The sequence below is a fragment of the Mustela nivalis genome, assembly GCF_964662115.1.
Source record: "Mustela nivalis genome assembly, chromosome: 13".
Taxonomy (NCBI): Eukaryota; Metazoa; Chordata; class Mammalia; order Carnivora; family Mustelidae; genus Mustela; species Mustela nivalis.
In genome coordinates this window covers 83,547,871-83,560,938 of record NC_139032.1, presented here as the reverse complement: position 1 = coordinate 83,560,938, position 13,068 = coordinate 83,547,871, and the positions used below count along the sequence as shown (strand labels likewise).

General features: G+C 45.8%; 1 protein-coding gene across 2 annotated transcripts in view; it reads left to right on the top strand.

Annotated features, from left to right (window-relative positions):
• The window catches only part of GOLGA1 (golgin A1), a 48,364-nt gene that overhangs the window by 19,065 nt on the left and 16,231 nt on the right, over nucleotides 1-13,068 (top strand). For both annotated transcript variants that reach the window (XM_082695496.1, XM_082695497.1), the window contains exons 11-13: nucleotides 6,563-6,688; nucleotides 8,702-8,797; nucleotides 11,623-11,718. In XM_082695496.1, the coding sequence (XP_082551622.1) occupies nucleotides 6,563-6,688; nucleotides 8,702-8,797; nucleotides 11,623-11,718 (318 nt within the window). The remainder of the gene's footprint in view (nucleotides 1-6,562; nucleotides 6,689-8,701; nucleotides 8,798-11,622; nucleotides 11,719-13,068) is intronic.

Sequence of the window (13,068 nt, the reverse complement as noted above, 5' to 3'; positions counted from 1 at the left end):
ACTTGATTTTAATTTGCTTTTTCCAGATTACTATGAGGTAACACTATATTTTCATGCTTACTGGTCATTATTGTTCTTCTGTGAAGTACTCATTCAATTCTTTTGCCTGTTCTGCGTTTTCTTTTTCTCCTTGATTATAGAAGTTCATTATATATATCCTGGCTGCTATTCTCCTTTGTTAGTTATATGGGTCGCAAATGTCTTCTCCCAGTTTTTGTCTTGTTCTCACACCCTTTATGATCTGTTCTGATGAAAATACACTCTTGGGTACCTGGGTGGCTCAGTGGGTTAAAGCCTCTGCCTTCGGCTCAGGTCATGATCCCAGGGTGCTGGGATCGAGTCCCACATCGGGCTCTCTGCTCCGCAGGGAGCCTGCTTCCTCCCCACTCTCTCTCTCTGCCTGCCTCTCTGCCTACTTGTGATTTCCCTCTCTCTGTCAATTAAATAAAATTTTTTAAAAAATACACTCTTAATTTTAGTATAGTTCAATTTATTATTTTCCTTTAAGTTCACACTTTAGCTTTTTTATTTTTATTTATTTACTGTTAAAAAAAATTATTCCCCTGTTCAGTGGGATTTCCATTTCATTTATGTGTTTTTTTAAGTAATCTCTACACCCATCATGGGGCTTGAACTCTATGACCCCCCAGATCAAGAGTCACGTGCTCTACTGGCTGAGCCAGCCAGGTGCCCCCACTCTTGGGTTTTTGTTTTTGTTTTTTTTTATTTGACAGAGAGAGATCATAAGCAGGCAGACAGGCAGCAGAGAGAGAGGAGGAAGCAGGCTCCCTGCTGAGCAGAGAGCCTGATGCGGGGCTGGATCCCAGGACCCTGAGATCATGACCTGAGCCGAAGGCAGTGGCTTAACCCACTGAGCCACCCAGGCACCCCCCACTCTTGGTTTTTAAAGAAATCTTTTCTAACCCAGGATCATAATGCTATTTTCCTATATTGTTATATAGGAAATTTTATAGTTTTGCTTTTTACAGTCAAGTCTTTAATACACCTAAGCTATGATTTTGGTTTGAGAAGGAGATCTTTATCTTTAAAAAAAAAAAAATTATGATAACCATTTACTGAAAAATCTGTTCTTTTCTCACCAGTCTGCAATGTCAGCTTTGTCAGGTTCAGGCTTCCAGATGTACATGGAACTATTGGGCTTTGGGCCATACGCCACTGTGGTATTTGCATGATACTATATATCGCCTTACTATTAGGACAAGGCCTAGTGTCTGATAAGATAAATCTCCTCAACTAATTCTTTTTTATAAGTATTTTGAATATTCTTGGCCCCTTGTTCTTTCACAGAACAGCTTGTCAGATTCCTCAAAAATTTTGGGGGGGATATTGATTGGATGGCATTGAATCTGTAGATCCATTTGGAGAGCAGTGATTACTTTATGATGTGAATTTTCTTTATCCAAGAGCATGATGTTTTGTTTGTTTGTTTGTTTTAAAGATTTTATTTTATTTATTTGACAGAGAGAGATCACAAGTAGGCAGAGAGGCAGTCAGAGAGAGAGGAGGAAGCTGACTCCCCGCTGAGCAGAGAGACCAATGCGGGGCTCGATCCCTGGACCCTGAGATCATGACCTGAGCTGAAGGCAGAGGCTTAACCCACTGAGCCACTCAGGCGCCCCTGATGTGTTTTTTTTTTTTTTTTTTTTTTTTTAAAGATTTTTTTATTTATTTATCAGAGAGAGAGGGGGAGAGAGCGAGCACAGGCAGACAGAATGGCAGGCAGAGGCAGAGGGAGAAGCAGGCTCCCCGCTGAGCAAGGAGCCCGATGTGGGACTCGATCCCAGGACGCTGGGATCATGACCCGAGCCGAAGGCAGCTGCTTAACCAACTGAGCCACCCAGGCGTCCCTGATGTGTTTTTTTTTTAATGCATATAAGATTCTGTGATTTTCTTCATTAAAGTTTGTTATTTACTGTTTAATTTATTCCTAGGTACTTTATTTTTTTATACCAGTTGCAAATTGTATCATTCTAAAAATTACTTTTTGGGGCCCCTGGAAGGTTCAGTTGGTTGAGCCTTTGGCTCAGGTCATGATCCTGGAGTCCCAGGATCTAGTTCCACATCAGGCTCCCTGCTCAGCAGGGAGTCTGCTTCTCCTGCTGAACTCTCTCCTCTCATGCTCACTCGCTCTCTCAAATAAATAAATAAAATCTTTAAAAAAAAATAAAAATTACTTTCTGTGTTTGTTGCTGGCATATTGGGGTACTATTCTTTTTATGTATTGATTTTTTTTTTAAGATTTTATGTATTTATTTGACAGGCAGAGATTACAGGTAGGCAGAGAGGCAGGCAGAGAGAGAGAGGAGGAAGCAGGCTCCCTGCCGAGCAGAGAGCCTGATTCGGGGCTCGATCCCAGGACGCTGGGATCATGACCCGAGCGGAAGGTACAGGCTTTAGCCCACTGAGCCACCCAGGTGCCCCAGTGTATTGATTATTTTTGCAATTTATTAACTCTTACAAGCTTAATAACTAGTCTACAGATTTTTTGAGTTTCTTAAGTAGCAGTCATCTGTGAATAATGATGGTTTTGTTTGTTTCAGATTCTTACACCTTTTTTATTCTTTGCCTTGTTCTGTTGGGTTGTTTGTGTTTTCTTATTGTTGAATTGTAAGAGTTTCTTTTATATTTTGGATAGCAGTTTTTACCAGGTAAGTTTTTTGCAAATATTTTCTCCTACTCTGTGGCTTGACTTCTTATTCTTTTGACATTGTCTTTAGCAGAGCAGAAGTTTCTAATTTCGATGAAGTCTAGCTTATCAGTAATTTCCTATTTTAGTATATGTGCTGCCGAAGCGAGCACTTATCAGTAATTTCCTTTGTGCATCATGCCTTCGGTGGTTTGTTTGTTTGTTTGTTTATTTTTCAGTGGTATAGTTAACAAATGATTACTATACCCATGGTCATCTAGGTTTTCTCCTTATATTATCTTCTAGGAGTTTTATAGTTTTGAGTTTTACGTTCTGTGACAATTTTGAGTTAATTTTTATGAAGAATATAAGGTCACTACGTCTAGATTCATTTTCTTCCTGTGGATGCCATTTGTTCCAGCCCCATTTGTTGAGGAGCTGTCTTTGCTTCATTGTACTGCCTTTGCTTCTTTGTCAAATATCAACCAAATATATTTGTGGGGGTCTCTTTCTGGGCTCTCTCTTCTGTTCCACTGATCTGTATGTCTTTCACCCATACGTTCCTGTCTTGATGACCAATTTCATATAAGTCTTGACATCAGGTAGCCTCAGTCCTCCAACTTTGTTCTTTCCCCTCAATATTGTATTGTTTTTTGTGGGTCTTTTGCATCTCCATAGAAACTTTAAAATCATTTTGTTGGTATCCATAAGGTAACTTGCTGGGGTTTTGATTGGGATTACATTGAATCTACAGATCAAGTTGGGAAGAACTGATAGCTTAACAATATTGAGTCATTCTATCTGTGAACATGGACTATCTATTTATTTAGTTTATATTTTTGGGTTTTTTTTATTCATCAGCGTTTTGTAGTGTCCCTCACATAGATCTTTCACCTATTTCGTAAGATTATACCTAAGTATTTCATTTTAGGAGGTGCTGATGTAAATGGTAATTGTGTTTTTTAATCTCATATTCCACTTGTTTATTGTTGGTCCATAGGAACGCAGTTGGCTTTTGTATAACAACCTTGTATCCTGCAACCTTTATGTAACCACTTGTTATTTCGGAAGTTTTCTGCCAACTTCTTTGGATTTTTCTAGATAGATGATCATGTCATCTACTAACAAAGACAATTTTAGGTTTTTCTTCCCAGTCTATGTACCTGTATTTCCTTTTCTTGTCTTATTACATTAGCAAGGATTTCTAATACAGTATTGGAAAGGATTGATGAGAGGGGACATCCTTGCCTTGTACGTGATCTTAATGGAAAAGCTTTGAGTTTCTCACCATTAAGGATAATGTGGCATATAAAGTGTTGGGGGCCTGAAGTAAAGCACCCAGAGTGGAGAGGGTGGTTTCATATGGGATATGGTGTACAAGAAGACTAAATGGAAATTGGTGACTGATTCTTTTCCTGTCCCTAACTTTGTCTAACACCAAAACTTTGGTTTTCACTGTAGAGTCACCTGTACCTCTCAAGTTCCCATAGATGTGTAGTAGAAGGAGTACAGGCTTTGGCTCCACAAGACCTGAATTTGAATCTTTAATTTATCACTGGCCTGTGCCTTTGGGCTAGTTCCTAAGCTTCAATGTCCTTATAAATGGACACAGTGAAGGGCTGTCTTAAGGACCAGGGTGTATGGGCAGTGCTTCCTCATGCACACTCTGTCTGCTGCTGCCACCGTATCCTGCTCTGCATTAGGAGATTCCGTTGTTAGTGAGAGACCCACCATGACTGGCCGTCATGGCCAAACGTGTTTTCCTTCCTATCAAACTCTCTCTCCCTGTCGTCTCTGTTTGGTGTCGAGGTATTGTTTCACCAGGCAGCTAAGTTACAGATTTGGAGTTGTCTTTACCTCTCCTCCTTGTTTCCTAGTCGCGCTGAACTTGGCCCTCACCTCTTTGCATGTGCTGCGCTTTACCCAGAATGCTCATTCTGCCCCACTCGCCTTCTCCCTGGATTTACCAGGGAGGTCTGAGCCGATTTCCGCAGTTAATCCCTCCTGACTCTGAGAGAGCACCTTGTCTGTCCCTGTGTTGCAGCGAGACTGTATCGTTTCATAACTCTTTGTGTGTCTGTGTGTCTTTACCAGCAGCACCCTTGCTTCCGTGTCCAGAACTTTGTCTGGTTGTATCCTCAGAAGACTACACGCAGTATAGACTTGATAAAAGTTTACTGAATTATGGAAACTTGAATCTACAGAGTTCAATCTCTGGAATCCACTACTGCCCATACTCTCACCCATGTGAGAATTATTTGTTTAAAGATTTTATTGAGAGAGAGGGCATGTACGCATGAGTGGGGGAGGGGCAGAGCAAGGGGGACAGCAGGGAGTGAGGAGCCTGATGCAGATCCTGGGTCCAGATCTCAGACCCAGGACTCTGAGATCATGACCTGAGCTGAAGTCTGATGCCTGACCCACTGAGCCACCCATGTGCCCCCCTGTGAAAATTTTAGAATGTCAAGTGCTTCATCCTAAAACCCTAAGCCCAAGTTGCAACATTTTATTCTGAGGAGAGATTGGCTGGCTTCCAAGCTGAACATAAAGGTCTGTAGCTCAAGATACATCAACAGAGTCATAAAGTGAGGAAGCAGAGTGCCTGTGAGGAGGTACAGGTCTTCACAGTAAGATGTTGATGCTATAGAAACTTTTTAAATTTTATTTTTGTATTTTTTTTAAGGTTTTATTTATTTATTTGACAGAGATTACAAGTAGACAGAGATACAGGCAGAGAGAGAGGAAGGGAAGCAGGCTCCCCGCTGAGCAGAGAGCCCGATGCGGGGCTTGATCCCAGGATCCTGGGATGATGACCTGAGCCGAAGGCAGAGGCTTTAACCCACTGAGCCACCCAGGCGCCCCAGAACGTTTTTTATTTTAGACTTGTTTTTTTTTTTTTTTCCTGAGAGAGCATGAGCCAAGGAGAGGGGCAGCGGGAGAGGGACAAGCAGACTCTTTGCTGAGCAGGCAGCCCAATGTGGTGCTCAATCCCAGGACCCCGGGATCATGACCCAAGCTGAAGGCAGACACTTCAGCAACTAAGTCACCCAGGCATCCCCTATACAACTTTTTTTGGGGCATCATCAGGGGATGCAGGGACCACTGGGGATCTAAGAACTTGTGTAATCAAAGTTTCCTGGATCCTCTGTTTTGACATTAAGCAACATTGAAAGATTGGTAACAGAGGAACCAAGTCCCGAGCCGCCATCATTGCCCGAGATCATCAGGCACCATCATTGCCTGAGAGAGCCGAGATCAAGTAGATGGCTGTTTGTTTGGGACCCAGGTGTGAGGTGTGCAGTGGCTCTACTCTGATTCCTGTGCTGGGAGGCAGCGTGAATGTGATCCTGTGGTTTCGAAGTTCTCCCTTAGCCCTACAGTCACCAGCGCTGGCATCATTACTGCTTCACCCAGCCGCACGTTTCCAGGAGCATTGTTCTGTTGATCATTTGTAGGGCTTGTGGGGACCTTCTTGAGTGGGATTACCTCTGCCACGTTTGGCATCTGGGTAGATGTAGGTCCTGTTGGATGCATTAGTAGAATTAAATGTGTGCTTAGAGTAGAGGAAGTAGATCACGACAGTACAAACGGGTTGTCTTAAAGAAGAGGAGCATCTTCTCAGGGTCTTGGCTGCATTCCACTGAGGTCATAGCCTTGTTCTTTCCCACATTGTTAGTTGCTTAGTTGAATGAGTGATTGCTTCTTGCTGCACTAGGTCTGAACGGATGCCAGGGTGGTGCTGGGCTCTGGTCTGGCATCTTCTGTGTCCCTTTTCAAGGAAGATTTCATAGCTGTGTATTCGTCTGAGAGGCAGTTGAGAACAGAATTTCAGGGAAACGTGATGGTCCAAGAGGAGACAGGAAGTGGGAGGGAGAAAGGGGTTATAGTATAATATAATCTCTGCTTCACTTGTAGGCCACTGCTGAGACTCAAGAGAAGGAAATACTCATCACCCATTTGCAGGAGAAGGTCTCGTCCTTGGAGAAGAGACTAGAGCAGAACTTATCAGGAGAAGAACACGTGCAAGAACTGCTGAAAGAGGTAACTTGGGGCAGCCGCTCCCTTGGGACAGCCGCTCTCCTGGGACAGCCACTGCTGGGGAGGGGGTGGGAATCCTGGAGGTTCCTACAGTCCTAGAGCCACAGAGCCAGAAGGTCCACAAGCAGCTGGGAGAGACGAGCACTCCCTCCAACTTCTGACTATCCTGCTTACAGCAAAAACAGCCACCTGTCACCTGTGTGTTCCACATTTTCCTCAGCAAAAGGAGAGCTTCATTCAGAGATGCTCAGGAATGAGTGGCATCACCCACCTGGTGATTTATGCCACTGTCTTATCTTAGCTCCCCGTTCTCTTCCACATGCGGTTTCCAGTGGCTGCCGGCCAGTCGTCACTGCCTGCCTGTGGCGTGAGCAAGAGTCGCCTTCGGCAGTGAGGAGACCCCCCTTTCCTGAGCGAGGCTGTTGAGCAGACTGGCCTTTTCCCCAGTGGTGTAGGTGAACTTGCTTTCTCATCAAGCCTGAGCCCATTCTCTGCCCATATTCTTTTTTTTTTTTTTTTTTTTAAGATTTTATTTATTTATTTGACAGACAGAGACCACAGGTAGGCAGAGAGGCAGGCAGAGAGAGAGAGAGGAGGAAGCAGGCTCCTCCTCTTTTCTTCGAGCAGAGAGCCCGATGCGGGGCTCGATCCCAGGATCCCGGGATCATGACCTGAGCTGAAAGCAGAGGCTTTAACCCACTGAGCCACCCAGGCACCCCTCTCTGCCCATATTCTGTTCCTCCTTCTCTTTGTATCCAAGTGACTAACCTCACTGTGACAAAGGTGACAAAGCCGAGGCCTTGGGCCTAGATTAGATCCTCACTGTCTTGCTTTCAGCTAAACATCTCCATCTCCACTGCCAGTGTCGTACTTCAGGGCTTCCAGCAACTCTTGGCTAGTCCAGAGTAGGGTCTCCAGACTGGCCTACGGCAGCCACAGTCTCCTCCCTCACCCCCGAGACAGTCTTCTGAGCCCACCGCGCCCACTGCCGAGCTGCTCTTCCTGGCCGCCTCGCTCCCTTAACCTTCTTCCGCAGCTCCCCTGCAGCCTATAGTGTGTCTAGCTTGGGTTTGGGGTGTAAATTGATTTCTAGAATCAGACTAACTAGGTTTGTATCTCGTATCTTCTACTTACTAATTGGGGACTTAGAGAGTAACTGAATCTGTGTTTTCTCCTCTGAAATAGGGTGGATAATTGTACCAAGCAATAGAATTGTTAGGATTCAAGGAGTTACAATATGTGAAGTGTGTGGAATGTAACTCTAAAACATAGTAGGGTCTCTGTGTATTTCAGCTCTTAATATCATGGTCCTTAGTATTGGGCCATCGTCATTACTACAAAGCTTAGTGTACACAGGAGGTACCTGGGCACTTTGTGTAGAGTCTATTCCTGCTGCCAGGAATCCCGTTTTCAGTAGGCCGGATGTTAGACCTCAAGGTTAGCAACCACCTACCTCTGTCACCAAGGTAATCTAACACCAGTGTGTGGACAACCGCACTTTAAAAAATACTGCCTACCGAATTAAATTCAGACTCTTTTCTGCAGCATAAAAAGGTTCCCATGATCTGCCCCTTTGCCTGACTTCCTAGTCTTATTTCTTGACTTGAATCCACCATTGCTGTAGCTTTTTCCAAGTTGTAGCTCCCGGAGTGTCCCAGGCTGTTTCACGAATCCACTGATCATGACTCTGCCTGCGTACTCCTCCCTCCCCAGGCCACCTGTGAATTAGAAAGCCGCCCACTTTCCTGAGGCAGTGCGTGGCCTGCTCTAGGCATTTTCGCAGGCACTAATTGCACTCTCTTAATTTTTTTGTTAGTCTTTGCCTCAGGCTCAAGGTCAAAGGAGTATGTCAAATTTATCAATGTGTACTTCATGATATGTGAATTTTTATCTCAGCTGTTGTTTTTAATGCCTTTGTGTCCCCTGTGCCTCGAACAAACCACTGTCTACAGTAGACATCAACAAGCATTCAGTGGAAAAATGACTGTTTTCATTTACTCTTCTTTCAACTTACAGAAAACTGTTGCTGAGCAGAATTTGGAGGATACCAGACAGCAGCTCCTGGCAGCCAGAAGCAGCCAGGCCAAGGCCATTGACGTCTTGGAGACTCGGGTACTGACCTCACTGGCAGGGATTTCTGTGTCTGGGTGGTAGCTTGGTTGGACATCACTGGGGGAGAATCTGCTGAGCTCAGAGGTTTTCTTTGGAAAACCTTAATTTCCGCAGGCCTGTGTTACCTTCATTCTTGCCTCATCGGCACCGTGGTTGCACATGGCACTGTTCTCTTGCTTCTTCCCTCTCTCCTCGGTCCCTTCCCTCCCACTGGAACCCATTCTGATGGAGTTGATACGGATCCCTGTGTGTGGGGTTACCTTAAAGTGGGCGGCCTTGCTGTGTGCGCACATGTGCGAGTTATGTAAGCGCTGCAGTGCTACGCACACGGTCCCCTTCACCCACTCCGCTGGGTCCGTGTCCACGTCATTGTGCTCACTGCTCTACTTGGTGGCTACCTACCAGATGCCGGACATCCAGCTTGCCACAGCCGCCGCCCCTTCTCCCCAGCAGCCTTGTCCCTGTCACCTCTAGGACAGAGAATGCATATGACCTAATGTGACTAAGTAGGGCAAGAGCATTCCTGCAGGAGCTGCCCCATGCTCTACTCCCCCAGAGCGCATGCGGGGTTCTGCATCTGCATGGCTGCCTCGTCCAGCCATTTGTTTGTTTGTTTGCCAGTGGGTGAGGGTGAAGTGAGGGTGAAGTGGTGGAAGGGGTAAGGGATCTCTGTGGGGCCTCTTTCATAAGGGCCCTGATCCCATCATGTGGACTCCACCCTCGTGACCTAAGCGCCTCCAGAGGCCCCACCTCCTGTTACCGTCACATCGTCACTTCCGGCCTTAGGATTTCCACATGAATATGGGGGCGCGCAAACACTCAGACCAGAGTAAATACTTAGCTCATTTTTAAAATCTTATCTCCTGATAAATACGCCTGAAGCTCTGTATTTCTCATACAGTTTGCTTTGTTTTATTAGAATTCAGTTCTGTTTCTGAATATCTCTCTTTTTATTGTAATGAAATAAACATGACATAAAAGTTACCATTTCAGCCATTTCTAGGGTACAGCTCAGTGGCATGAAGCACATTCACACTGTTGTGTAACCAGATGGCCATCATCTCCAGAACGTATTCATCTTCTCAAACTGAAATTCTGTCCCCATTAAATACTGACTTCCCACTCTCTCCCACCCCCAACCTGGGCAACCACCATTCAACTTTCTATCCCTATAAATCTGACTACTCTAGTAATCTCATATTAGTGGAATCATGCAGAATGTGGCCTTTTGTGTCTGGCTGATTTCACTTGACGTATGTTTTCAAGGTTCATTCATGTTGTAGCATGTGTCTGAATTTCACTCCTTTTTAAGGCTGAATAAGCCCTTTTTAAAAATTTAATTAAATGCCACACCACACATGGGGCTCGAACTCATGACCCCGCGATCATGAGTCATATGCTGTACCACTGAGCCAGTCAGGTGCCCCAGGGCTGAATAAGCTTTTTTTAAAAAAGCTTTCATCCCTTCATATGTACCATGTTTTGTTTATCCCTTCATTTGTTATTTTTTTTAATATTTTGTTTATTTACTTGACAGAGATCACAAGTAGGCAGAGAGAGAGGGGGAAGCAGGCTTCCTGCTGAGCAGAGAGCCAGATGTTGGGCTCGATCCCAGGACCCTGAGATCATGACCTGAGCTGAAGGCAGACACTTAACCTACTGAGCCACCCAGGTGCCCCCAAACCCATCATTTGTCAATGGTTTTTTGAGTTATTTCCACCCTCTGGCTACTGTGAATAATAAACATTAGTGTAGTGCTATGAACAAGATTTTTGTGTGAGCTTTTACTTTCATTTCTCTTGGGTTTATACCAAGGAGTGGAATTGCCAAGTCATATTATAACTCTGTGCTTAATCTCTGGAGGATCTGAATTTTCTTGAGTGCTTCCTCCAAGTTGAGACTTGGGTAGCTGCTTTCTGAACCCATGACTTTAAAAAACTAGGCTTCAGTTCTGGCTCTACCACTAATAAAATTCGTGATCCTGGATGAGTAACATTTACCGTCCTCCTCTGTGGAAATACAGCATTCTGCGGGGGTTGCTTCAGCTCAGTCTTCCATGTGCATGTTTATGAGGAACCATGAGACCTGAATGTATCCTTCCCTCATTAAGTACCTACTTCCCCTTGACAAAGCTGCAACCTCCCTTGTGTTTATGTTTTAATAATAAACTTCCTCAAGGTCAGACCTTATTCAACAAACAAGAGGACTTTACCAGGGAGATGGGCAAAGATGGCTCAAACCCGATCAGAATGCCCCGTTGGAGAGCCACATCCAGTGGGGTGGACCAGGTGTGGTCCTGTCTGCGGGACGGCCACACAGCCCAGTGTGGTCAGACAGGCTGATGTCTGTGGAATGAGTGAAAGTTTGTGCCACGAGCGGGAATGTGTCCTAAGGAAGTGGCTCACTGAATGTTGGGTGAGGACGTTCACTAATGTGTTGTCTCAGATGCGCAAGCGGGAACTGCCGTGGAGCCAGCACCGGCGGCCGTGGTTCAGTGGATCGTTAGGTGTCCTTGAGATAAACTATCTAAGTTCTGAAGAACACGTGGGAATGCAGAAGGAACCTTGAGTGAGGAGGAAAAATGCATAGTTTTCCTAGAGTTGTGTACAGAGTTGTTTTAAAAAAAAGTTTAAAAAATGCACCAGAGGAAAAGATGTTAGACTGCTGGCATTGCAGAATGGTAGATGTATCGGTGTCTTTTTTCTAACTTAAAACTTTTCTATAATGTACCCATTTTACGATGTAAATGGATTTGATTTTTTAAAGCCATTTGTTACCACACTTCAGCTTCTTTTGAATGAAAGAAGGCTCCTCTTCCCCCTCAGGTGAAGGAGCTCGAGCAGAGCTTGCTGGCATCAGAGGAGAAGCTGAAGCACAGCGGGGATGTCGCGGCGGCCCAGGAGGCTCGGATTCAGGAGCTCGTAAGTGGTTCTGCGCCCCCAGGACTTGCTTTACGCCTGTGCCGCCGCTGCCCCAACTCGCTCCGCCGAGGTATCTGGACCCGACCTTCCATATGGTCGTGGCGCTGGATGTAAGCAGGTGGGCATTGCGTATGGGGCGAGTCAGGACCTGCTGGCGGAGCCCGGTTACCCCAGGAGTTGGAGCCTGATTCCCCTCTGACAGCTGGCCGGAGGGTCCAGCCTCGGTCTCGAGCTGTTAGAGGGGCGGCTCGCAGCCAGGGCTGCGGAGAACAGGTCCCGGCTCTGGGGAGAACATGGCAAGGGCTTGGCCAGCTGTCGCAGCCCCACGTGGGGTGTTGGGTTAGAAGCTAGAGAGCTAGAAACAGTATTTACTGCATGTTTGCCGTCCAGCCGCTGTGCTGAGTATCCTGCCCGTGTTTCACGCAGTCCTTGCTGCAGACCTGAGGGCTGCGTGCAGTTGGCCTCGTGCTCTAGAGGATGATGGTTCGGAAAAACTGGATCAAGAACCCAGTGTCGTGGTGGTGTCCCAGCTAGTAAATGGCAAAACCCTCACTTTCTTAGGTCAAAGCCCTTGTTCACCATCGCTGTATTGTACAGATGGTCCCTAATTTATGATGGTTCAGCTCTGTGATTTTTCGACTTTATGAGATGCAAAATCAGTCTGGCTTCAGTAGAAACTGTACGTAAATTTTGAAGTTTAAGCTTCTCCTGGGCTAACGAGAGTCCAGTACTCTCCCTCAGTGCCTGCCAGTGGCAGGGAGCCCGTCTCCCAGGTGGCCACACGATCTCGGGGTAAACAGCCAGTTCTGTACCTGGACAGCCGTTCTGTTTTTCACTGTGAGAGCAGCATTCACTAAATTACATGAGCTGTTCAACACTTCAGGATAAAATAAGCTTTGCCCAGCTGTAGGCTAATGTAAGTGTTCTGAGAAATTTAAAAAAAAAAAATTTTTTTTTAAGATTTTATGTTTAAATAATCTCTGAACCCAGTGTGGGGCTCAGACTCCGAACCCAAGATCGAGCCACATGCAGTGAGTGACTGAGCCAGCCGGGCGCCCCTGTTCTGAGCATTTGACGTAGGCTAGGCTAAGCTGTGATGCGTGTTTTGACTTCATGTTTTCAACTTAACAATGGGCTTATCGAGCCCCAGCCCCATTATAAGTTGAAGAAGATCTACACTGCCTCCCCAGGAAAGGCCTCAGCCGTCACAGTGAGCACCAAGTAGGGTGAAGAGGGGCTGTGTCTTCGGACTGGCTGGTACCCTAAGGTGTCCCCCCAGCCCCGAGACCAGTCCCAGATGTCAGCTTCTGAACAGGCCAGGGGCAGTGGGCAGAGCTGCAGGTGGGGACC